General features: G+C 66.4%; 10 protein-coding genes across 10 annotated transcripts; 6 read left to right on the top strand and 4 right to left on the bottom strand.

The window, feature by feature from the left end:
- Positions 1-125: 125 nt before the first annotated feature.
- RHOBADRAFT_41342 (uncharacterized protein) lies at positions 126-684 on the top strand (the record flags this gene model as incomplete). The annotated part of the gene is made up of 4 exons (XM_018413860.1): positions 126-311; positions 378-462; positions 533-548; positions 621-684. The coding sequence occupies 4 exons, from the start codon at positions 126-128 to the stop codon at positions 682-684; spliced, it is 351 nt and encodes a 116-aa protein (XP_018273398.1).
- A 518-nt stretch (positions 685-1,202) lies between these two features.
- Positions 1,203-1,759, bottom strand: RHOBADRAFT_41341 (uncharacterized protein; the record flags this gene model as incomplete). Its single annotated transcript, XM_018413859.1, has 2 exons — positions 1,203-1,418; positions 1,490-1,759. The coding sequence occupies 2 exons, from the start codon at positions 1,757-1,759 to the stop codon at positions 1,203-1,205; spliced, it is 486 nt and encodes a 161-aa protein (XP_018273397.1).
- A 622-nt stretch (positions 1,760-2,381) lies between these two features.
- RHOBADRAFT_51219 (uncharacterized protein) lies at positions 2,382-3,579 on the top strand (the record flags this gene model as incomplete). The annotated part of the gene is made up of 4 exons (XM_018415722.1): positions 2,382-2,390; positions 2,491-2,661; positions 2,763-3,344; positions 3,425-3,579. 3 exons carry the CDS (start codon positions 2,382-2,384, stop codon positions 3,264-3,266), a joined length of 684 nt encoding a protein of 227 aa, XP_018273396.1. The 3' UTR covers positions 3,267-3,344; positions 3,425-3,579.
- Positions 3,580-3,925: 346 nt separating this feature from the next.
- RHOBADRAFT_51218 (uncharacterized protein) lies at positions 3,926-6,193 on the top strand (the record flags this gene model as incomplete). Its single annotated transcript, XM_018415721.1, has 5 exons — positions 3,926-3,958; positions 4,041-4,214; positions 4,314-4,760; positions 5,397-5,570; positions 5,668-6,193. The coding sequence occupies 5 exons, from the start codon at positions 3,926-3,928 to the stop codon at positions 6,172-6,174; spliced, it is 1,335 nt and encodes a 444-aa protein (XP_018273395.1). The 3' UTR covers positions 6,175-6,193.
- A 382-nt stretch (positions 6,194-6,575) lies between these two features.
- On the top strand, positions 6,576-7,426 carry RHOBADRAFT_41338 (uncharacterized protein; the record flags this gene model as incomplete). Its single annotated transcript, XM_018413858.1, has 3 exons — positions 6,576-6,584; positions 6,658-6,837; positions 6,899-7,426. 3 exons carry the CDS (start codon positions 6,576-6,578, stop codon positions 7,424-7,426), a joined length of 717 nt encoding a protein of 238 aa, XP_018273394.1.
- Positions 7,427-7,934: 508 nt separating this feature from the next.
- Positions 7,935-10,191, bottom strand: RHOBADRAFT_11723 (uncharacterized protein; the record flags this gene model as incomplete). The annotated part of the gene is made up of 8 exons (XM_018412058.1): positions 7,935-8,119; positions 8,196-8,349; positions 8,464-8,547; positions 8,639-8,824; positions 8,900-9,070; positions 9,132-9,260; positions 9,327-9,904; positions 10,014-10,191. The coding sequence occupies 8 exons, from the start codon at positions 10,189-10,191 to the stop codon at positions 7,935-7,937; spliced, it is 1,665 nt and encodes a 554-aa protein (XP_018273393.1).
- Positions 10,192-10,632: 441 nt separating this feature from the next.
- On the top strand, positions 10,633-12,145 carry RHOBADRAFT_51216 (uncharacterized protein; the record flags this gene model as incomplete). The annotated part of the gene is made up of 2 exons (XM_018415720.1): positions 10,633-11,583; positions 11,653-12,145. The coding sequence occupies 2 exons, from the start codon at positions 10,633-10,635 to the stop codon at positions 12,124-12,126; spliced, it is 1,425 nt and encodes a 474-aa protein (XP_018273392.1). The 3' UTR covers positions 12,127-12,145.
- Positions 12,146-13,306: 1,161 nt separating this feature from the next.
- On the bottom strand, positions 13,307-15,412 carry RHOBADRAFT_21355 (uncharacterized protein; the record flags this gene model as incomplete). Its single annotated transcript, XM_018412549.1, has 5 exons — positions 13,307-13,431; positions 13,499-13,745; positions 14,299-14,328; positions 14,404-14,982; positions 15,266-15,412. 5 exons carry the CDS (start codon positions 15,410-15,412, stop codon positions 13,307-13,309), a joined length of 1,128 nt encoding a protein of 375 aa, XP_018273391.1.
- A 559-nt stretch (positions 15,413-15,971) lies between these two features.
- Positions 15,972-20,263, top strand: RHOBADRAFT_51215 (polysaccharide lyase family 14 protein; the record flags this gene model as incomplete). Its single annotated transcript, XM_018415719.1, has 14 exons — positions 15,972-16,388; positions 16,450-16,623; positions 16,691-17,554; positions 17,636-17,702; positions 17,775-17,881; positions 17,950-18,018; positions 18,350-18,448; positions 18,578-18,716; positions 18,777-19,186; positions 19,257-19,377; positions 19,538-19,621; positions 19,700-19,739; positions 19,808-19,974; positions 20,124-20,263. The coding sequence occupies exons 1-14, from the start codon at positions 16,047-16,049 to the stop codon at positions 20,261-20,263; spliced, it is 2,823 nt and encodes a 940-aa protein (XP_018273390.1). The 5' UTR covers positions 15,972-16,046.
- A 504-nt stretch (positions 20,264-20,767) lies between these two features.
- On the bottom strand, positions 20,768-22,605 carry RHOBADRAFT_51214 (uncharacterized protein; the record flags this gene model as incomplete). Its single annotated transcript, XM_018415718.1, has 7 exons — positions 20,768-20,932; positions 21,010-21,151; positions 21,231-21,650; positions 21,711-21,883; positions 21,938-22,086; positions 22,168-22,441; positions 22,519-22,605. 7 exons carry the CDS (start codon positions 22,603-22,605, stop codon positions 20,768-20,770), a joined length of 1,410 nt encoding a protein of 469 aa, XP_018273389.1.
- Between the last annotated feature and the right edge of the window lie 748 nt (positions 22,606-23,353).

Raw genomic sequence — 23,353 nt, 5'->3', positions numbered from 1 at the left:
GTTCCTTGTCGCCCTACCGACAGTTCGCCTTTTAGTGGTGGGCCTTCCTGACGCGAGCGTCCTCTCGGCGCACGCCAAGCCCATCTCGAACCCGGACGACTCGCCGTTCGACCCCGTCCCCGTCCATGTCACGTTCGCCGACTGGGCGCCCGGCCTGTGCGCCCACGCTCGGTATGGTCATCGTCAACCTGATCGACAAGGCGCGGCTCATGGGAGACGACTCGTACAGCGGCGGCAGCGTCGCGTGGCGCGCGAGGGCCTTCCTCTTTGTCGGGTTCGCCCTCATGGCCGGCGGCGTCGCAGGCAGCCTCGTGCGTCGACCTCTCTGACTCTCTCTATTTGTGTGGCCCAGTCACTGACTCGTTCGTGCCCTGCAGACGCTCCTCCTCGTCAAGTACGTCATGGCGCACTACCCGGAGAACTACGGCGTCAACTGGGGCGTTGCCAACGTCCTCCAGTCGAGTGCGTCCCCCTTTCTCTCGTTCTGGCGGCCTCGAGGGACCTGAGCTGACTTTCCGTGCCTCCCTTGCAGTCGCCATCATGTTCAGGTGCGTCCTCGTTGCCGGATCCCCCCCTTTCTCGCTTCCTCGAGCGCGCACTGACGATCTTTCGACCCGCAGCGCCGTCGTCTTGTGGACCGCCCAGAACGCCGAGAGCGACTACGACTACAACATCACGCTGTAGCGGCCCTTCCTCTCCCCGCCAAGCCTGTAACGCACCCGAGCCGTTCCTGTCCTTCGTCCCTCGCCGCCCTGAGAGCTCGCTCGAGCGGCAGCGTTCCGCTCTCGTCAGGCTGTGAGCGAGCACCGAGCTTCGAAGAGTCTCTCGGATCTCGCGCTAAGGGGCAGGGCGCGGTCATCGGCTCGCTCGACGCACTCTGTTCTGAGAGGTTCCTCGACTCGCTCTCGCTCTCGCTCTCGACGGCGAGCGAGCAGTCTCTCTCGCTTTCGGCTCGGCCTCTCTCGCGAGCAACGATATGTGCCCAGACTGAGTCGGGCGTGTGAACAGGAGAAGATGCGGGTTGCAGATGAAGAATGAGAAAGGCGGACGAGGGGGAACAGTCTCGAGGAGGGTGGTCGCTACAACGCCAAGAGCGCCAGGAGCGGCGCTTGACGCAAGGAGATACTGTTTCGCAAGAGCCTGAACGGTCAGGAACGGCGGCAGGACGGAAGAGACGGGCGAGAGACGCACCTGAAAGCCGGCTAGGACCGCCTCGACGCTCGTCTCTGCTCCTCGGCCCAGCGCGCCTGCGCCTCAGCCTCCCACCGGCTCCTCGTCGTGCCGTAGCGCTGCGCGGTGCGCTCGCTGATCGAGGCGGGCGGGCCCTTGGCGAGAGAGTGCGCCGAGGAGGAGGCAGCCGCGTCGGCGACCGGGTCGAACGGGACGAACATCCAGCGGCGCAGCGTGTCGACGGTCGGCTGCTCGGCAGACGAAAAGGATGTCAGCTTGGCTCCCTCCATTGACCGAGAAAGAGAGAAGAGGGACGCACGAGCTGCTCCTCCCTCTGGTTGAAGCCGCGCTTCACGAAATCGGCACGGGCGCGGGCCATCTGCTTGTCAAAGTATTGCCGTCCGGCGAGCGTCGTCTGGTCCCTCCATACGGACAGGAGCGCATCTTGGACCTCGCGCCGCCAGCGGTACAGCTCGTGGGCTTGGATGAGCGCCCAGCGGTTGTCCTCGTTGGCCTTGATGAACCACTTGAAGATCGCGTCGAGCGCGTACTCGGTCGCGGTCGGCTGCGGCTTGGAAGGCGGGGGCATAGCTGAGCGAGGGCAGCAAGTATGGCAGAGCAACCGAGGAGCGAAGCCACGCTTCGTGCGGTCGAGAGCAACGCCCCCAGGCTCGGCCGAGGAGGCGTCGACGTTCGTCGTTGGCGCGCGTCTGTCCGAGGGGAGCAGACCGGACCGGCGGAGCGACCGCCGCCGATGCGGCGCGAGCGACTCGGTGTTGAACCGTGGCGCGAGCGGAGCGAGGCAGGGGGCGAGCTTGTGTCGAGGCCAGCCGAGCAGCGGGCGGGCGGCGCATGCGCGTCGGCAGTGCTGCAGGCTCGGCTGAGCCGAGATGGACGCGCGCAGCAGCTTGGTCGAAGGCTAGCGAGGACGAGGAGCTCGAGGAGGAGAGGGGGGGCGGACCTCATCCTACCTCGCTCTGCTGGAGCACAGCTTGCTCGTACAGCCGCTAGCACCCTTGTGCGACAGCTTCCGCCCGTACCCGAGCACCACCGCCGCCGCCACGAGCGTCACCCTCCCCTCGCCTCCTCATCTCCACCCTCCATCAACTGCCCTCCACCACCCGCCAACAAGACGCTGAAGAGGCCATGTCCGCCGCTGCAGCCGGCCTGTGCACCGTCTGTGACAAGCCTGCGACCTTGCGGTGCAGCAAATGCCGTTCGTCCGCTTACTGTTCTCGACGATGTCAAGCCCTCGTACGTCCACCTCTCTCTGCCCCTCTGTGACCCTCTCGGGCGCCTGACTGAGACAGCAATCCGCAGCTGTGGCCGTCGCACAAGGTCCTGTGCGGGCGCGACCCGGACATGTTCTACCTCCCGGACCTCAGCACCGCCGACGTCGCTCGTCTCGAGAGCTTCAAGAACGAGTTCTTCGCCGACTACGACGAGACCTTTGCCGACTTTGTGTCCACCCACTTGGGCTTGCCGTGGCCGGTGCGTCCCACTCTCTCTGCTCCTCGCCGGGCGGGCAGGTGGACCTCTTGGCATCGGTCCCTCTCCCACACGAGCGCTGACTTCAGGTGTTTCCTCTGCAGGCTTTCCTCGTCACCCACACCGCTATCGACCCGGATGCAGACGACAGCACTCCTGCGCTTCTCGGCTGCCGCAACCTCAACCTCGTTCTCGCTCGGAAGCACCTGTACCAGGTCGCGCGCGCTCGAGACCCGAGCCTGCGCATCGTCGACCTGCCAATCTGGGACCCGTTCTCCGACGTCGCCGAGGGCTACGTCGACCGGTGCGTCAGCCTGCAGGCCGACGAGGCGGCGCCGAGGTGGGACCCGGCCGACCCGTGGCGAGCGCTCAACGCCGTCCTGCGGCAGGACCTCGTGCGTCACACGCTCTTCCTCAAGCAGCGCGAGTGCCAGCCCGACATCTCGCAGAAGGAGGTCGGCCGCCTCTCGATCCTGTCGTTCGAGCGCGCGGCCGTCGAAGCTCGTCGAGCACCCGTGCCGCAAGTGGCCAAGGACGAGATCGTGGGCGCCTTTGAGGAATGCGTCGAGAACTCGATCGTGATCACGCAGAGCTTTGGCGTGCCGTGACTGAGGCGCGAGGAGGAGGCGTGCGGTACTGCGACTCGTGGCTGGAGCGAGGACGGTCGGTGCTCGAGGTCGGCGGTAGTGCGTCCTCTCTTCCCCTCTCTCGCTCCCTCTTCCGCAAGTTTCCCTCTCGACCACGACTAACGCAACTGTACCCACAGGCTTATCGTACACGGCCCACTCGACTCATGTCGCCGCCACATCCCTCTCTCTCCTCCTCGCCGTCCTCGCGCTCGCCCCCCTTTCTTCGTCCTCCCCCTCCCGTCGTCGTCTCGAGATGGTCGCCGTCGAGCAATAGAGACAGGAGTACCTCCCGAGCGAGTGCAGCAGCAGAGCTTGTGCAGCGAGCCGCTCGTGAGGAAAGCTCCCGCTGTCGACGATGCAGCTCGACCTCGGTCCGGCTCGCGGAAGCTGCTGCGGCGGCAATCTCGCCTCCCGGGTGGCTAGCGCGCCTCGATCGCCTCCTGTCGGCGGACTCGCCGCCGAGATGGAGCGAATGAGCGCTCGCGCCGCGGGGCAGACGGCCGTCCGCCCCTTTCTCTTGCTCCTCCTCGTCGCTCGCTCGCTCTCCTGCTCGCTTCTCTACGATGGGCCCAGACGACGGCGTGCTGTGCGCAGTGTGCGACCAGCCCGGCCGGCTCTCGTGCGGTGCGTGTCGCGCCATGCGCGTCTGCGGGCCGAGGTGCCAGAGAATCGTCCGTCCCCTCTTTCTCGCCCTCTTCTCCCCTTAGACTGCAGCGTACCCGAGCTGACTCTCTTCTTCGAGCGCACACGCAGCTCTGGCCGGCGCACCGGACCCTGTGCGGGCGCGACCCGACGTTCTTCTACCTCCCGGGCCTCACGCCCGTCGAGGCCGACTGGCTCGAGCGCGTCAAGGACGAGCCGTTCTCGCTCAGCGGCAAGACGTTCGTCGAGTACGTGACGGCGCTCACGCCCGGCCTCACGTGGAAGGTGCGTCGGCCTGCGAGCCTTTCTCCTCCTCGCGCGCGGACGGGCGCCACCTCCTGATGCGTACGGGCGCCGCCCTGACACACTCTTGTCCCTACACAGGACCTGGTCGCGATCGTCTCGTCCGACACGACCTCGTCAACGCTCGCCGACGCCATGCGCAATACGCTCCTCGTCCACGCCTTCTTCCACCTCGACCTCATGCTGCGCAACTCGGTCGGCCCGAGCCCGCTGTGGCACTCTTTTGCCACGCTCGCCGTCCCGACGTTTGTGCACTGCAGCCGGCACCTCGGGTCGCAGCTCGGCGCCGACCTGTGGCGCGTCACGAACGACGTCCTGCGGCAGGTCCTCGTCTACGCCGCCTTACCCGGCGCGGTGGCCGACCCGGCGCTCGAGATGGGCCTTGACGAGTGCGTCAGGCTCGAGATCCTGGCGCAGGCGAGGGTCGTCGAGGCGGTCGCGAGGGCGCAGGTGGCGCAGGCGGCCAAGGACGTGCTCGTCGCCAACTCGGTGGCGCACCTCGAGGTGCTCAAGGACAAGCTTGCGGCGGTGCGGAGCGAGGGGACGTAGCGCGTGCTTGGGCTTTGCAGGACGAGGAAAGAGTCTGTGCCTGACTGTCGCGAGCGAGCGAGAGTGTTGCGAAGCGGCGCGAGCGAGAGGTGCGACGGCATCGGTACCCCCTGCACAGCGTGCGCGGCCCAGAACGCTCGGCGTGGGCTCGAGCGTGCCTCAAAAGACTTACAGGGTCGAAAGAGAGCCGAGGAGACGGTACAGGCGAGGCAGCCGCGACTTCGTCTCGAGGCTCGAAGCGGAAGAAGAGCTTCGGCCCACAGACGGCGCACCGCACCACCAGCCGACTTGCGCGTGCGCGAGCACCGTCTCCAAGCTCGCTAGTGGCCCTGTCCACCGCCTATCCGCCCCGCCGAGCTCTTGTCGTCGACTCCCGTCATCGCGTCCCTCATCTCCTCTTCGACCTCGCGCCCTCGGCAACCCCCGCACGGTCATGGCGGCAGCTCCGCAAGGCCTCTGCACCGTGTGCGATGAGTGGGCGACGAGGTGCTGCAGCGCCTGTGCCACCGTTCCATTCTGCTCAGCGAGGTGCCTCGAGCTGGTGCGTTCAGCGCTCCCTCTCTCTTTCGCGGCCACGAGCGCGAGGTCACGCAAGCTGACACGTCCCCTTCACAGCTTCGACCGACGCACGAGCCGTTGTGCGGCCGCGATCCGGACGTCTTCTACCTGGCGCCTCTCTCGCCGGCCGACCTCGAGCAGCTCGAGCGCACCAAGGGCGACACGTTCCCGGTGACCGGCGACAGCTTCGAGCACTATATCGAGAAGCTCTTCAAGGTCCGACCATGGCCGGTGCGTCCCACCCCTCTCACCTCGTCTGCCCCGCGAGCGCGCCGACCCGCGACCGAACAAGAGCTCGCTGACCCTGTTCTCTCCCTTCGGCACGCAGACCTTCATCAGCCTCGTCACCTCGACTGAGCCCACTTCTCCGAGCCACGCCACCGCCCGCAACAATCTCCTCGCCTACAGCTACCTCCACCTCGGTGCGCCCATCCTCGCGCAACCGGGCCTGCCTGCCCTCCCGCCGTGGCACCTCTTCGGCTGCCTCGCCGCCGACTGGATCCAGCGCTGCACCCGTCCCCGTCCCGACACAGGCGTCCCCGACTGTCCCTCGCGCGACGCCAACCGCGTCCTGAACGGCCTCCTGCGGCAAGAGCTCGTCCGCGCGACGATCGAGTCGGCCGCTCGAGGCCCCGATCCCGCCATCGACGAGTTCGAGGCGCGCCTGTGGGAGGTCGTCGCGTGTGGGAGGACGCTCAAGGAGCTCGAGCGGGCAGAGCTGGGCGACGAGGCGAGGACGAGGCTCGTCAAGGAGTTCAAGGAGGGCGTGCTCGACCCGAGGGCGAACGCGTTGCTCGAGCGCACGATGCAGGACGCGCAGGTGCAACCCATCTGAGCCTCGACGGCGTCGTACTGTCGAGCCCCTTGCCGCGAGAGAGAAAAGCCGCGAGAGAGAAAAAGAGAGGTTCGTGCACAAGCTCGTCGTGCTTCTCCCTCTCGCAACCGCCCGTCTCTGCTTCGTCCCGCAGGCTGTTGAGCTCGCTGCAATGGCTTCTGCAGCAGCTCTCGCTCTTCGTCTCAGTGTTTGGCTGGGCCGGACTTGCCGCGGAGAGGAGCTCGTCCTCGGCGAGCGCACGCCGGCTGTCGGCCTTTCTCGTCCCTCTCCCTCGCTCTTCTCGTGCACTCGCTGCTGTCGACATGAGCGCGCCAGAGCCTCCCAGCTGCATCGTGTGCGGCAAGCCGACCACGCAGACCTGCTCTGCCTGCCGATACACCAGCTTCTGTTCGCGTCGCTGCATGACCCTCGTGCGTCCTGCCTCTCTCTCTCTCTCTTCGCGACCGTACCTTGATGCAGGGGCTTATACATGGATGCCCACAGCTCTGGCCGACGCACAAGGTCCTGTGCGGGCGCGACCCGACCCTCTTCTACCTCCCGCCGCTCACGCCCGCCGAGCTCGCCACCATGAACAACGTCAAGGACCGACTAGTCGAGGGCTCGAGCATCTCGGGTACGTTGGCGCAGTACGCTCGGCGCGATCCGCACGCGGCGACGGTCGAGGTGCGTCTCGTGCCTCCTCTTCTCCTGCCCTTGGGTCGCGCTTACTTCGCCCCTCGAGCAGGTCTTCCTCATCCTCATTGCGCTCGAGCCCGGCTCCAACCGCCTCATCAATCTCAACTACCACCTGCACTACCTCGTCCATGCCTACTTGAGCCTCGAGCAAGCTCGCCTCGACGCAGAAAAAGCCGGCGATGCCGCCGCCGCCGCCGCAGCGCGCTCGCCGTGGCTCACGTTCGCGCACGGGTACCCTGCCCTGCGCGACGTCTACACTCGAGCTCGTGACATCTACGAGCGCGACCCGAGTACCTCGGCCGCCGCCGCCGCCGACACGTCGAGCATCTTCTCGGACCTCAACCTCTTCCTCCGCCGCGACATCGTCCACGCGACCCTCCTCTTCCAGGCCTCGCGCCCGAGCCCGCGCATCGACATGTCGGAGGTCCTCACGCTGCGAGGCCGCAGTGCCGAGCGCAGCCTGCGCGACCTGAGGACGTCGACGCTCCCGCAGGGGGTCCAAGCGGCGCTCATCGCGCACTACCGGGACGAGCGCGAGAGTGTGCAGAGGAGGCTCGAGGAGATGAGCGAGGGGTGACGCGAGCCGACGTCGAGGGCAAAGCGAGGAGGAACAAGTAGCTTTTGCGAGCGCCGCAGCAGTTCTGCCGTCTCCTCTCGCGAAGCATCGCCGAAAGCCAGCTCGAGAGCCAGGATCGACTCGCCCAGGCTGCGGGCAGCCCGCAACGAAAGCGCAAGGAGGGAAAGATAGAAAGCGAGAGGTCGTGAGCGACGAGGAAAGACTGAGAGCGAGAAGGGGTGCGAGCGAGCTCCAGAGGGACGAACGCAAGGACGAGACTCGCCTGAGATGAGGAGCTCGTCTCGAGCAGCGCTGTCTCTAAAGTGCGAGAGCGTGCTGAGAAGAGCAGGACGATGAGGACAGGGCGAGGCACAGACAGGGAGAGCGAGTCGAGGAGGCTCGAGAGAACGAAGCAGTTGTCGAACAGTGGAATACTTTGCAACCCGGGTTCCCTGTCTATGGCCCCGGTCATTCAGTCTCGAGAAGATGCTCCCTTTTCGCCCTCGCCCGCACGACCATGCCGCCCCTCTCAGTCGCTCTGCTGGTACACGCACGCGCCGGCCTCGCTCTTGGTCGGGAAGACGGCGTCGGCGAGCTCCTGCTCGCTCAAGTTCGGGTACCGCTTGTTGTAGTACTCGGTCTTGAGCGCCTCGATGAACCGAGGGACATCGGGCTCCGACACGAGCGAGACGGTGGCGCCGCCCCAGCCGGCACCTGCGTGCACGACGAGAGAGGGTCAGGGAGTGCTCGACGTGCAGGGAAAAGGGGAAAGAGAACGAGCACGACGCACCGGTGACACGGCTGCCGATAGCGCCGTTCCTCCTCGCGATGTCGACGACCTCGTCGAGCTCGGGGCACGAGCACTCGTAGTCGACCTGGCAGCTGCGCATGCTCTCGTTCATGAGGCCGCCCATCTGCTCGAGGAGCGCCTTGCTCGGGTCGTCCTCGTCGGGCACGGCGAGCGACGACGTCGTGTACGGGTCGAGCGGCGCCGACGCGAGGTCGGGCTCCGAGTCGGCCGAGGCCGTCTCGAGGATGGGCTTGCCCGAGCCCTCGACGGCGTCGGGTGTCGCACGCTGCGACGTCGCCGCCGTGCGGCACAGGATGTCCTTGAACTCGTACACGCGCAGAGCCTCGGAGAACTGCGGGCGAGGGAAGAGGACGAGGGTCAGTGCGTCGCTCGCTCAGGCTCGGGCGACGACGAGGACGAGAGAAGGAGCAAGAGGGACGCACCACATGCCGTGCCCGAGTCCAGATCTTGTACCGACCCTCCTGCGGCTCGACCTCGCGGTCCGTCACCGCGTGCGCGAGCACGTCCTCGCCGACCTCGAGCTTCTGCGCCACCTGGGCCATCGTCATGCCGTTCTCGAGCCCGGGCCCGCCGAGCGCCTGGCCGATGAGGCCAATCATGGTGCGCAGCTCGTGGGCGCCGCCGGCGGTCCGGGGCGGGAGGCGCGACGACGGGAGCGCCGGCACGGTCGCGCCCTCGGGGACGAGCTTCTCGGGGCGCTGCGAGTTGGAGCGGATCGGGCCGTGCGTCGGCCCGCGGTGCTGGAAGTAGGCGTCGACGATCGTCTTGTACGACGGGAACGGGCGCGACTCGAGCGTGTACGGGAGGCCGAGGAACTTGGCGAGGAGGAGGGCGCCGAGGCGCGTCTCGACGACCTGCAGGACCGAATCTACGTCAGGACGGCGTTCACGGTCGGGAAGAGAGAGGTGGACGCACACGCAGGTTGTACTGGAACTTGGCCGTCACCTTCTTCTCGCTCTTGACGAGCGTGTTGGCGATGACGAACGAGAAGGGCGGGCTCGTCTTGGGCAGAGGGATGGCGCGCGCCTCGAGGTGCGGGATGAACTCGCTGCAGATGGATCACACTTTGTCAGGTTGTGGAGCTCGAGAGAGGGCGGGGGAAAGGAGGACGCACACGTGGAGAAGGTGCTTGGACCGCGAAAAGACGGACGCCGACTGGTCCATGCCGCCCGAGTTGACGCCGACGAGGCGCTCGCTCTCGATGGCGACGTTGGTCAAGTCCTTGCGGCCGACGCCGTCCTCGCCGTCGCGACGGCCGAGGACCTCGAGGACGGCGATCGCGCTCGCGGTCGTCATGGCCGACGACGAGCTGAGGCCGCTGCCCTCGGGCACGGTGCCGCCGACGAGGATGAGGACGCGCTTGGGCGGCGTGACGGGTGCGGTACCGGCGTTGGCCGACAGGTGCTGGAGGATGCCCTTGGTGCCGGCGATAAAGTACGACGACCAGTGGTGGTCCTTGGGGAGGGCGAGGTCGGCGCCGTCGCCGGCGAGGTCGACCTCGAAGCTGGTCGGAGTGAACTTGCTCGACAGGTTGCGCAGGACGAACGTCGTCTTGCCGTCGGCGCTCGGAGCGGGCAGGTCGGCGCCCTTGAAGGACGGGTGCGGGTCCGAGGTAGCGAACGCGATGAGGACGTCGCGCTCGATGGCGGCGGGCAGGACCGAGAAGCCGCAGTAGTCGATGTGCTCGCCTGTGTGGGAGTCGGCGGTCAGCACGGCGTTGAAGAAGACGGCTTTCCGCCCTCGGGTGGGGGGTTGGCCGGCCGGGGAAAACCGACGACGAGGGAGAGAGGGGCGCACCGATGATGTTGACGCGGCCTGGTGCACGAGCGACCTTGAGGTGCTTGTGGTCGACGCCGTACTCCTTCTCGAAGCTGTCGAACAGGTTGTTCCACCGCTCGCCCTCGTGGGCGAGTGCGGCCGGGGTGTAGACGTCGTCGAGCGAGGTCGCAAAGGGGAGGGGCGACTGGTCGGGCATGGCGGGCAGTCGCTCTTGTGTGTGTGCTGGTGGGACAAGCTGGACCTGGGCGAGAGCAGAGGGCGAGCGAACAAGGCGAGCTCGGGAGAGAGCGATGACAACGACGGGCCGGGGCCCGACGACCGACCTCGTCGTCCGTCTCACCCTTTCCTGCGCGTGCGCTTGCACCAGAGCAGGCACGTCAGCTCAGCTCAGCCAGAGAGATGCGCAGGAAGAGAGGCGACGAGACTTGGCCGAGCGAAAGGAAAGATGCGCCTCTCCTCGCGAGCTCCTCGAGCCGTACTGGCAGTCGAGCGACGAATACAAATGCGACGAGCGTGCGCTATTCAGACATACAACGAGCGAGCGCGGCTCGCGGCGGGTCCGGAACCGGCTCGGCGGACGCTGGCGGACTCGCTCTCTTTCTCTCGCTCGCTCCTCACCATCAAGGTGCGCCCAGCGATGGCTGCTACCTACAGCAAGGACCTCCCCGCATCGGTCCAGCACCTCGTCCACGCCGGCGACCGCCTCGCCGACGTTCCCCTCCACCCGCACTCGGCCGCCTCCCCCGGCTCGTCGTCCACCTCGTTCCGCCAAGACGCCTCGTCCTCGTCGACCACGACCACTGCACCGTTCGACTTTGACGCCTTTCGCGAGGCGCAGGGCGCACAGCTCGGCGACCGCCACCTCGACCGCGCCTGGGCTGGAGCCGCACCCTCTCCTGCCCCCGATACCGCCGCCTACCCCGCGCGAGCTGTCGAGGAGCGCGGCTCGGCGCAGGACGGCGCAGAGCTGGCGAGCTTGATCGGCGGCGGCGGGCTCGTCGACGCGGTCGACGGCGAGTGGGAGGGCGAGCTCCTCGCGCGGCAGCACGAGCCGTGGCGCGTCGAGCTCGAGTCGCGCATGCCGCTCGACCCGTTCGCTGCGTCGTCGTCGTTGTCGTCGAGCGCCAAGGGCAAAGGTCGCGCGAGCGAGGCCGAGCCGGCGCAGGCGCAGCGGGCGGGCGACATGTCGCCGACCTCGAGCGAGCTCCTCTCGTCCCTCTCGTCGCTCGACCTCGCCGACAAGGCCTACCTGCGCACCCTCCTCGCCCAGGACGCGCCGACCGTCTTCGACGACTACTTCTCGCGCGGCTCGTACACCGACGACGTGTACGGCCTGCCGCCGGCCGTCCAGCGCATGCTCGACAAGGCGGCGCAGCGCGACGACCAAGTCGGCGTCGAGGAGGGCCGCAAGAAGGCCGTCAGGCGGCTCGGTATGGTGCTGCGCCACATGCAGCAGGCGGGCGGTGGCTCGGTCGAGGCGGTCGAGCGGCAGGCGGCGGGTCTCAGCCTGAGCGGCGGGGCAGGGTTGCAGGGAGCAGCGGCGCCGATGGCGGCGGTCGGGCAGCACGACTCTCTCCATCAGTCACATGTGCGTCTCTGTCTCTCTCGTATCCACCCTTTGTGCCGCATTTGACACGCCGTCTCGCCGTCCTCGCAGATGACCTCGATGCACTCTCGCCACGCCCCGCTGTTCGCCTCCTCGCAACATCTCGCCCAGCAAGATGCTCAGCAGAACGCCTACCATGTTCAGCAAGCCTCGACGACCTCGTACGCCGACTACGCCGTCCCTTCCTCCCTGTCCGAGTCCGCCTTCATCACCATCACGCCGCCGCCCTCCTCTCCTCCTGCACCTCTCGCCGCACACGCTCCTCCCGCCCCTGAGCGCCCCTCTGCCGACACCGACGCCGAGCTCGACGCACCCGCATCCTCGACGGCCGCGCTCCTCGAGCACCACATGACGCGCGTCCGGAGCAACAGCGAGGGCAGGTTCGGCCCGGCCTTCTCGCGCTCGCCATCGCCCGTCGAGGGAGCTGCGGCAGGTGGGACCGGTGCTGACGACGAGCAGATGCGGGCGGCCACGCCGAGCAGGGAGGGCGAGCCTTTGGCGAACAGCGAGGGGAGGACGCACTGAGTAGCTCGGGGCGACGAGGAGGGTCTGCAACGAGCCATCGCACACTCTCTGCCTCGTGAGAAATGCCGTCTGCAGGTGCTCGCAGCTCGAAGGCTGTCCGCAACCTCGCCGTCGGTAGCTCAAGGTCGTCGACGACCTTCTCAAGTTGCTCTCGCTCGAGCTAGACCTCTGCTCTCGTGCTCAAACGCCTCGCGAGTCCCTCGAGTGTAAGCTTCAATGCAGTACAGATGTCTTTGGGACGGCGCATCTATGGTCTATGACGCGCGACGATGTCTGCCGCGAACCCTCTTCCCCTGGGTCCCTCTACCTCTTCTCCCGCACGCTCTCGCTCCCTCTCGCTCCCTCACTGCGGCACGCACTGGGTCTGACCTCCACCGCGTCGCCGCACGAGATGAGGGCGGCCCGGGGCGGCGACCGGCGACGAGGTCGTGCGGGCCTGCGAGCGGCGAGAGAGGGTCAGTGCGCGCACGTCGAGAGGGTTCAGGAAAGACGAGGACGGACGCCTGGCTCGAAAGGCCCGATCTGCCGGGTGTGAAAGTCAGTGTGGACGCCTTGACGCGACGAGAGAGGGAGAGAGGGCGCACGATCAGGTGATAAACTTTCTGGAGGAACGCCGTCATCCCGTCGACGACGATGTCGACGCGCTCGTCCACCGTTCGCTCGTCCTCGTCCTGTCCGTCCCGCAGAGCGTGCTCAGTGCTCTCGACGAGCCACCTCGCCCAGCCGTCAAGCTCCTCGCCCGCCTTGAGCGTCTCGTCGCGCAGCAGCGCCCGGACCTTCTTGTACCGCTCGCGATGCGCGTCGTCGGCGCGCAGGTGCTGGTCGAACGTGTCGCTCCAGCTCGAGCGGCTGAACTTGAGCTCGACGTGCCTGGCGTCCGAAGTGGGCGTGCGCGGCGAGACGAGGAGCGAGAAGATGTACAGGACCGACAGGGCGCAGCGCAGCGGCTCGGGACCGTCCGGGAGGCGCTCTACGGCGGCGACGACGTCGTACAAGAGGTAAAGAAGAAGCGAGGTCGGTGCGGGTCGGCGGATCTCGATCCTGTCGGTCTTGGCCACGGTCGTCGTGCCGTCGAGCCACTTGGGCTTAAGCTGCAGGACGATGTAATGCCACATGTCGTATCGACTCTCGAAGGCAATGCGCTTGTCGGCCTGTCGTCCGAGGAGGGAGAGAGAAAGAGTCAGTCCGGCGAGAGGGAGGGCGAGAGAGAGGTCAAAGCGCACCTCGAGCGTCGCTTTGAGCCGTTTCTTGAGGGCAGATCTTGCAGTTTCGCGATCTTCTCGAGACGACACGAGGAGCTTGAGGCTGTGTAGGAAGGACAGAGTGTCAGTCAAGGTCTTTCGAGCATGACGCGAGGAGAAGAAAGCGCGACTCATGAGGACAGGCCCGAATCCGAGTGCGCCCGCAAGCTGGAACGCGTCGGGCTGCGCCTTGCGGAAATGTCGAGCGAGCAAGCCGACGGCTGCGCTCCCGTTAGGCGTGACCTTGATCGACGGCTTGCGCTCGTTGAAGCTCTGGACGATGTCGACGGCGGCTTCTGCTTGGTCGAGGAGCGTGACGGGCTCGTGCCGCCGAGACGCTGCTGAGCTCGCCGGCGGCGACATGGCCGTGTCGAGTCGCTCGAGACGGCGGAAGAGCGAGAGAGACGGTGAAGCGATGGGGAGAGGCAAGAGCAGAGTTGCAACGCCGCTGACGACGACGGCCGAGCGACGAGCGGACCCCGCCTCTCGGCGCGGGCAGCAGCGCCGGACCGGATCGAACGAGCCTTTGAGGAGGACAGGGGCAGCGACGTGCGGACGATCGACAGTCGGAGAGGCCGAAGAGGCTCGAGCGCGACGAACGTCGACCTCGCGTCCTCTCAGGCGCCGGCGTTGAGAGGAGCGAACGGCGATGCAGATATAAGAGAGTACGAGAGCGTCTAGGTCTACGGAAGGAGAGAATCTCAAAAGCCGGCAAGGCCGCTGAGAGCGCGACGAAGCGATTCTCGCAACCCGCCGGCGGACTCGGTCGACGAGGCTGGCGAGCTTCGACGCGAGTTGGCCTGCGAGCGACGATGCTTGACGTCGTTGCGGTCGTCCCTTGGCGAGGAACGGCGTGAGGACGGCTCGCGAGCCTGCCGCTGAGAGAGGTCAGAGAGGCTCGGGCAGAAGATGCGGCAGAGGGAGGACGCACCTCGGGGCTGCTTGAGTACCTCGGCGGGCGCTGCATGAGATGAGGTGTCAGGACGGAGAATGGCGAAAGAGGAAAGGAGAAGAGAGAAGAGGAAGGAGGACGCACCACCATCGCCTTGACCCGGTGGAGGAAGGTTGACATCCTCTCGGCGACGATGCGAGGATCTGAACCTGGCGAGCGCGACCGAGACGTGTCCTCGACAGGAACTCGGCGTTGACGATCGACGTTGTCGAGGAGCCAAGTCGCCCACCGCCGCAGGCCCGCCTCGGACAGGTGCTCGTCGACGTCGAGATACTTGAGCATGCGCCTCGCGTCGGCGTACTGGTCGGCGAGCTTGTCGTCGGTGCGCAGATGCTCGGCGTAGTCCTTGACCCACGCCTCGTGCGTCCAGTCCATCGAGATGAACGGCGAGCTCGACTTGCCGTCGACGGTCGTGCAGCTGACGAGCAGCAAGAAGACGTACAGGGCCGAGAGGTCACAGTAGGCCTGCTCGACGGCGTTGCACTCGAAGCTGTCGGCCGTGCTGCAAAGGAGGTCGAGGAGGATCGTGCGGGGCGAGGAGACCGGGACCTTGACGCCGGTCGAGCGCACGATCCGCCCTTGCGACCTGAGCCAGGCGGGATGCACCTTGATGTCGACGTTCTGCGGCTGATCGTACGCGAGCTCGAAGACGGGGCATCCACTCTGCAGGGGCAGCTGATCAGGAGTGCTCGAGCGAAGGAGGGAAAAGGGAACCGAGCGCACCTGCTGAGGCCCGCCGAGAGCTGCCACCGCCTCGTAGCGGTTCTCGCTCGTCGAGACAAACAGCTCGATTCTGTGCGGGATGCAGAAGAGTCAGGGCGTGCGGGTGGGCCACTCGAGGGGAGAAAAGGGGACTCATCATTGAGCCGGCTCGAAAGTGGAGAGCTTCGGCGAGGCGGCGCGCCTCCAGCTGGGTGTAGTTGCGTGCCAGCAAGCCAACAGCCACCGTGCCGCTCGCGATGACCTTGATCTTGTGCTCGGCGAGGGTGCAGACGATCTCGGCGGCGGCGTCGGCCTGGTCGGAGAGGGTGACGGGTCGGGGAGGTATGCGAGGCGCCTCGTCGTCGGACGACATCGTGGGCGGCGAGGACATGGTCGAGGTCGCAGAGAAGAAGTGAAAGAGAGCGTCGCGGAAGCCACTCGGGCTCGCAATCGAGCCAGAGCCGAGAAAAGACGAGTCGAATTGCGGAGCGTCCGACCGCCAGGAGGAGCGGACGAGCGCGCCGAATCAAGCGGGGTGCCAGACGCGGGTACAGGGGTAGCTCGGCGAGGGCGAACCTTCGCAGAGCCCCGCAACAGGCGAGCGCATGGATGCAGGCGGCGCAGACGCAAGCCGGTGGAGCGAGCGAGGTCGAGGAGGAGAGGGGGAGGGGGAGTCGGCGGGGCAGCTCTGCGCTGTTGCTGGCCAGGTCCGGGTACCGTGCGGCTAGCTGCACTGCTCGAAATAGCGCTCAGCGAGTGGTGACGGCAAGCCTGACAGGGGAGTCGACGTCGGACGATGAAGCAGCTCGCTCCTCCTGCTCGCTCCACCACCTCGTCGACCGTGCTCTAGCTCTCTGCCACCTGCGAGCTCGACACGAACACGCCTGCGCCCGCTCGCATCAAACGAGCGCCTCGTCCTCGAGGCCGCCCTCCCCCCACCTCCACCTGGGCTTTCGCAGCTCTCGACGCGCCTACTCGCCCACCTCCAGCTCGCCTTGAGCGCACCAGAGCAGTACACCGCCAGCATGTTCGGCCCCACCCTCACGTCGGCCGTGCAGAAGGCGCGCGAGTCTGCCGAGGGCACGCGCGACGAGCTCTCGAACGAGCTGCACGCCGCCGAGCGCATGCGCCACGAGGCCGACGAGCTCGACGCCGAGCAGGCCGAGGAGATCATCGAGGACGAGTACCGGCCGCTCATGGGCGACGAGAACGCAGGAGCCGAGCGCAACGGCGGGTCGGAGAGCGAGGGCGAGCGAACAGGGCAGAGCGGCGGCAAGGCCAAGCAGAGGCGGCGGTGGGACGAGGGCGGCGACGGCGAGGTCAAGGTCCGCAAGCTCGAGGTCTGGCTCGCCCAGGGCATCTTCTTCGTGCGTCGCCTGTCCCCTCGCCTCGCCTCTCGCGCGTCCTTCCTGACACTCGCCCCTACAGATTCTCGGCGCGTGCATCCTCCTCAGCTGGAACACGACCATAGTTGCCGGCTCGTACTACGGCGCACGACTCGCCGACTCGCCGTTCGAGGCGAGCTTTGCGTCCTTCAATGCGTTGACGTTCACGACGGCCAACCTCGTCTTCCTCGCGCACGCCAACGCGACCCAGGGCAAGGTGCGCCCCCTCTCTACATACTCGCCCTCCTCAACCTTGCGACGTGCCCTGACGTTTGACCTTGCAGGCGGACCTGTCGCGGCGTATCAGCTGGAGCATCCTCGTCCTCGCGGCCAACCTCGTCCTCTTCATCATCTCGACGGTCGTCAAGGAGATCCCGCCCGCCCTCTTCTTCGCGTTCCTCATCATCTCGTCGATCATCCTCGCGGCCTCGGCGTCGTACCTCCAGAACGCGGTTGTCGCCCTTTCGGCGAGCTTCGGCCCGTCCTACCTGAACCAGATCTTGTCGGGCCAGGGTGCCATCGGGTTCGCCGTCGCCATGATCCAGTTCGTCGCCGCGTACGGAGCCGTCAAGAGCGCGCCGAGAGAGCCAGGCCAAGGGTTCGTCCTCGACAACTCGACCTTCTCGTACGCCGTCCTCGAGGACTCGTCCCTCGTCTCGACCATGGCCGCTCCGCCCGCCACGATCCGCCAGTCAGCCTTCACCTTTTTCCTCACGGTCGGCATCTTCGCGTTCGCGTCCTTCATCTGCTACATCATCCTCATCCGCCTCCCTCTCTATCACCTCGTCCTGCGCGCCTCGTTCGACTCGGACGCCGCGCCCAAGAAGCCCGACGGCGCGTCGTCGGGCAACTCGAGCGTATCTCTGCGCGTCGTCGAGCGCAAAGTGCGGCACCTCGGGGTCGCCATGTTCCTCGTGTTCGGCATCACGCTCGCCGTCTTCCCCTCGATCACGTCGACCATCGTCTCGGTGCGCAGCGGCGACCCGGACGCGCGCATCCTGCAGCGGCCTGAGCTGTTCGTCCCACTCGGGTTCGCCGTCTTTGCCGGCGGCGACTGGCTCGGCCGCGTCCTGCCGCAGTGGGAGAAGCTCGCGTGGACCAACTGGAAGATCCTTATGGGCTGCAGCATTGCGAGGGTCGTCTTTGTGGTTCGTCCTCGCCCTCTTTCTACCTTCCACCCTCTGCGTATCGAGCCTAAGCCTGACCCTCTCGCCCTTCACGACCTGCAGCCGCTCTTCCTCATGTGCAACCAGACAGCCGGCGGCGAGGGCCGCGCCATCATCCGCTCCGACCTCGGTACGTCCCTTTTTCTCCCGTTACGTCGCATCGTCGAGCGAGAGGACTGACGCACACCCCACCCTGTCGCAGCCTTTTTCGCCATCATGCTCGCCTTCTCGCTCTCTAACGGGTACCTTTCGACCCTCATCATGCTGGCGAGCGTCGTCGAGCCTTCTCTCGAGCCCGACGAGGTCGAGGTGCGTCCCATATCTCTCTCTGTCGTCCTGTTCCTCGACCCCGTCGCTTACCTCCTGCGTCCTCACAGGTCGCTGCGACCTGCCTCGCCTTCTACCTCACCTCGGGCCTCGCCGTCGGCTCTTTCCTCTCGTTCGGCGTCCGTGGCGCCATCTGTCACTGTAACCCTTTCGTATAGAGCTGCATCGAAGCCCACTTGCATCCCCTTGTCAGTAGCCTCGTCCCCTTCTCGCACCTCTCGCTCGCGGCCGGCAGCGCTCTCTACCTTCGTCCCTTTCTCCGCGTTTCTCGGCGCCGGTCAGCACGATCGGGCGGGCGCGCACGAGCTGGCTCGAGCGGGCCGGACTCTCCGCGGACGGACCTCCTTGGTCTCGCGTCGCCGTTTCCTCCTTCTCTCTCTCTCGCTCTCGCGTCCGCACCGATGCGCTCGCTCGGCGCATGCCTCATGGATACTCGTCGACCTCAAGCAGCGGCGCTACCAGCTCGAGCAGCGACAGCGGCAGCAGCAGCCGCAGCAACCGGCGGCGGCGAGGGCGCAGGCGGTCGCGGCGGGACTCGTCCTCTTCTACGTCCTCGAGCTCGAGCGGCTGGACAAGTGGGGGCGACTCGGCGGGCGAGGCAGAACGAGATGAGGTGCGTCCCTCTCTCTCTCTTGTCGACCTTCTCAAGCAGCCCGCTGACCTCGTTCGCCCGCGCAGGGTCCTTCCGCCGGCATCTCGCCCTTGTCTTGCATGCTCCTCTCCATCATCATCGCGGTCGCCGGCGGCTTCGTCATCTTCATCGTCGAGCGGGTCCAGGGCAAAGCGGCAGCAGGCTCGAGCGCATCGACTGAGCGAGGTGCGGCTCTCGGACCCTATTTGCCGCGAGCAGCAGGCACTTACCACTCTTTCCGGACAGACTCGACTTCTTCAGCTCGTACGACTAGCCCTTCAGGGCCCGGCGCCGGCACGGCATCTGCCGACACGTCTCTTCCAGCCGCAATCTCGCTTCCGGCCGACTTCCTCGTCTCCCTCGCCTCCTCCTTCACCATGACGCCCGCCGCCGTCTCTTCCCTCCCTATGCCGACATCGGCGCTCCCCTCCTCCTCGGCCGCCAACGCCTACATCGCCGACTCGTGGTCGCTCGTCAAAGGGTCCGGCCCGCTCTCGTTCGTCGAGGACCCGCTCGAGGGCGGCAGCCAGGTCGTCCTCACGGTGGACTACCCCAAGGGGAGCTATAGCGGCGCAAAGGACATCCCGGCGGGCGTGGGCAACATGCAGATGGCGGTCTTTGGCGAGGGGAAGCAGCGAGCCATGGTCAGCTACGAGGTGCGCTCGGGCCTCTCTCTCTCTCTCCCTTCCCGCTCTCTCGTCCTGACGGTGTCCTCCTACTCTTCAGGTCGGCTTCTCGGACGGGTTCGACTTCGTCCTTGGCGGCAAGTTGCCCGGGCTGTTCGGCGGCGACCGCGGCTCGGGCTGTACGGGCGGGAAGGGCAGCGAGGCATGCTTCTCGACGCGGTGTGCGTCCCTCTTGTCTCTCTTACTCTCGACTATCAGCTTCCAGGACTGACTTTCTACCGCCCGCAGTCATGTGGCGAGAAAAGGGCGCAGGAGAAGGCGCGTTCACTTCTTCGCGAGCGTGTCGGCAGGTCGAGCGCGCCTGACGATGCTTGTCCACAGTCTACGCCTACATCCCGACCTATGACGGGCAATGCGGCACCAAGAGCGACACGTCGAGCTATCAGTGCCACGGCAACGACGGCGGTGAGCTCTCTCTAAATACCCTCGAGCCTGCTCCTCCCGAGCCTCGCGAGCTCACCCTTCCTCTCTCGACCTTCCCAGTGAGCATCAATCGAGGCAGCTTCGTCTTCGGGGCGGGCAAGTTCGTCGATGCTGTCCACTTTCAAGCTCTCCCTCGCCGGGCGCTTACGCTTCTTCCCCTGCCCGCAGGTGGAACTCGATCACGCAAGTCACGATCCTCAACTCGGAGCCAGGGTCAAGCGGGCCGGCCAACGGCGTCCTGGCTGTATACGTCGGCGAGGAGCGGGCGATGTACCTCGAGGACGTCGTCTTTCGGACGAACGCCTCGGTCCTCCTCAACGCGTTCATCTTTTCGAGTCCGTCCCTCTCTCCTCGCCGACCTCGCTCCTCCTCGACGGGCCCAGAACTGACTCGTTTTGCCTTCTTCCTCGCCTCGCAACCCTCTCCCTCGCGCCCTCGTCCCTCGACCCACACGTCCTCACCCGCCCTCGCGGTTCCTCTCCAGCCTTCTTCGGCGGCAGCACCGAGAACTATGCAGCGTCGGCCGACTGCTCGACGTACTACCGCAACATCCAGTTCTTCGACGGCGACGACTCGAGCGATGCGCAGGGAGCGACAGTGCAAGCGACGGTGGACGCTGAGTGAGAGGAGGGCACTTCTGTAGAAGCTCGGCAAGCATGGCCTTGCGCGCCCACTCTCTTCCTTTGGGTCGCGCGCAGCTTTCAGAGACCCAGCAAGCGTGAAAGCTGGCTGTGAGCTGTCGTCGCACGTCTCGAAAGCCCCGCTCAGGCCTCGTGCTGGGCGACCTTCCCAAGTTGCCTGCGACCGAGCCGCGCCGCTCTCGCTCTTGCCCGTCTCTCGAGAGCAGTTCCGCTGCGTTCCTTCGCGCATTCAGAGTAAAGCGCGAGATGAAGAGCGATTCCATCTCGCCGCAGCAGCTTCGAGAGCGAGACTGGCCAATCGAGCTCCTCTCGCGAGCAAGCTCCTGGGACGACGGGCGCACACAGACGAGGATGAACTGCAACGACGATTAGGTACAACTACGAACGACGAACGAGTACTTCTAGCGAGCCCTGATCTACTGAAACGACGCTTTGACCTGCTTGCCCAACCTCCCTCGCCGCCCTGCGAGCCTGCGCCCGCCCGACACTAACCTCCACCGTCCTCGAACCCGCTGTCGAACGTGCCACGGCGCTGGATCGGGACCGACGAGAGGTAGTCGTGGCCGGCGGCCGTGTAGGCCGGCGACTTGTCGTCGCTGCCGACGCCGAGGAAGCGAGCCTCGGACGAGGGCGGGTCGAGGACGCCGGCGCGCTGTACGAGGGGTCCGAGCGTCAGGACGAGGAGGACGTGGAGGTACGAGAAGGAAGTAGAGGGCGAGAGGGACGCACCTGGAGGAGGACGCCGTCGCGGTCGAGGCATTCCTTGAGCGTCATGTTGCACGCGCAGCGCGACTCGAGCGGGCGGATGATCGTCTTTGAGGGCTTCTTGGCGCAGTAGGCCGGCAGGGTGAGCGAGTCGACGAGGCAGCAGCTGCAGGGTCGCGAGGAGAGGGTCAGGACGGGCGACGACGACCTCGGGCTCGAGAGACAGGGAGAGAGGAGAGACGCACCAAGACGTGATGGTGACGGGCTTGCCCATCGTGAGGATCATGTCCTCGGTGTCACCGTCCTTGCGGTACCGAACCTCGACGCTGAGCTGGTGCGAGACGCGGATGACCGTTTTGGGCGAGCCGTCGAGCGTCGAGGGGCGCACGTGGTCGTCGTCCGGTACGCGGCAGATGCGTGAGTGGTGGAACTCCTGCCCTGCCTCGACGCGTGCGAGAGGCGTCGGGTCGGGCACGTCGACGTCGGGGTGGATGGTGCAGCAGGTCGAGACGGGCCGGAACGAGGGCAGGTTGACGATCGGCTGCTCGACTTGACGAGGGAGGTCGATGACGGGTCCTGGTGCGACGCTACAGGTCGCAGGGTTGTGGATGGGGACCGACAGAGACGGGCTCGCGGTGTGGTCGACCTTCTTGAGCGTGAGGTTCCTGCGACGGCTCGAGAGGGTCAGGTCGAGAACGCGCAGGCAGGGAGGCTCGAGGACGCACATCGGCTTGGGGCGAGCGACCGTACCGTCCCGATAGTGGACCGTGAAGGTCTGGGTGATGACGCCGACGACCGAGACGATCGAGACGGGCTTAGGTGGACCGAGGAGCGACAGGCGAACGTTGCAGAGCGCGGCGACGGTGAGGTGCGGCGACGAGATGCCGACGCCGACGGGCTGTAGAGAGAGTTCGTCAATACGAAAGAGAGAGAAGAGAGAGGAGGGACGTACACCGAGATCGGGCGAGAAGTGCTGGAAGCTGAGGTCGAGCGGGAACGGGATCTCGCCTGGCGGCGACGGGTTGGCCGAGATCCACAGGGCGACAGGAGGCGACACGACGCCGCCATTGAGCATGCCGTCGAACTCGACGAGGGCCTTGACTGTGCGCGAGGGAGGGAAAGAGTGAGCAGGACCGAGCCAAGTAGAGGCGGACGGTCGAGAGAGGAAGCGCGTGGACGCACCGTAGTACCGCGTGCGGCCGTAGCAGCTACGCTGAGATGCAGGCGTCGACGACGGGATGATGAAGGTAAAGTTGAACGCGTGGTTGCCCGCCTCGAAGACCTCGCCGGCGAGGTCGTGCTCGAGCGACTTGGACAGGACCGACGTCGTCTCGTACGGCAGCGCGCCGCCGCCGCACGCGTCGCACAGGCCCTCGAGGACGACCTTGACTCGACGGATGGCCTTGCGCGAGGGGAGCTTGATCAGGGTGGTGCCGTGGACGACCGGGTCCTGCGACTGCTCGACGACGACGACAAGGTGAACGAGGGTCAGGGCGTGCGTCGCGAGGGGAACGAGAGAGCGAGGGCACGTACCGGGAAAGGGCTCTCGAGCGCGTGGACGAAGACGATGTCCTGGGAGAGCGTGACCGAGACGGTCGGCGAGGCGAAGCGCGACAGCATGGCGGTGCGCGAGAGGGATCCGGCGGGTCGAAAGGGCAGGCAGATGCTCGTGTCGAGGAGGAGGGAGAGCGTGGTATATCGCGGCGAATCGAAGAAAGTGGGGCCGAGACGTGGATGACTGAGCGCGACGAGGGCGAGAGGATGAGGTGAGCCGGGGAAAGGAGGGCGCGAGTCAAGCGGGCTCTTTGGTCGGTCCTTCGACTCTATGTAGCCACGTCGCGCAGAAGCCGAGATTGAGCAAGTCAAGGAGCGAGGTAGAAGGTTCGAGGCAAGTGCGGGCGAGGCGGGCCATGGCGGACCGAACAAGAGTCAACCGCCATGGGCGCGAGGTCAAAGGAGATCGCGCCGCGCGTTGCAGATTGCCCCCGCCCGAGCACCGCGCGTCGCAAGATCTGATCAAGCGAGCGTGCGCCCTCGCCTCGACCCACCTGCCCGTCCCTGCGCGCCGGTCGTCGCCTCCCTCCTCCAGCTCGTGCGCGTCCTGCGCCGTCGCACGACAGCGAGCAGTTGGAGCAAGGAGACGAACACGAGTACATCCTTGAGATGCGCTGGAACGTTCTCGCTGCATCGCTGCCGACGTCGGGCGTGCACCTCGGCCGAAAGTGGTCGTCCCACTTGTTGGTCGCGGCGCCGAGGCGGAGAGGCGGAGCGAGAGGTCCGGCGGCAAGGTCGATGGCGGGCGAGCGCATGGCGCAAGTCGCGTGGCTCCGACTCAAGGCTGCTGAGAGCGGCGAGCTGGCCGACTCGC

This window comes from Rhodotorula graminis, assembly GCF_001329695.1.
Source record: "Rhodotorula graminis WP1 unplaced genomic scaffold RHOBAscaffold_2, whole genome shotgun sequence".
Taxonomy (NCBI): Eukaryota; Fungi; Basidiomycota; class Microbotryomycetes; order Sporidiobolales; family Sporidiobolaceae; genus Rhodotorula; species Rhodotorula graminis.
Note: the sequence above shows the minus strand (reverse complement) of the source record. Positions and strands in the feature narration are given on the sequence as shown.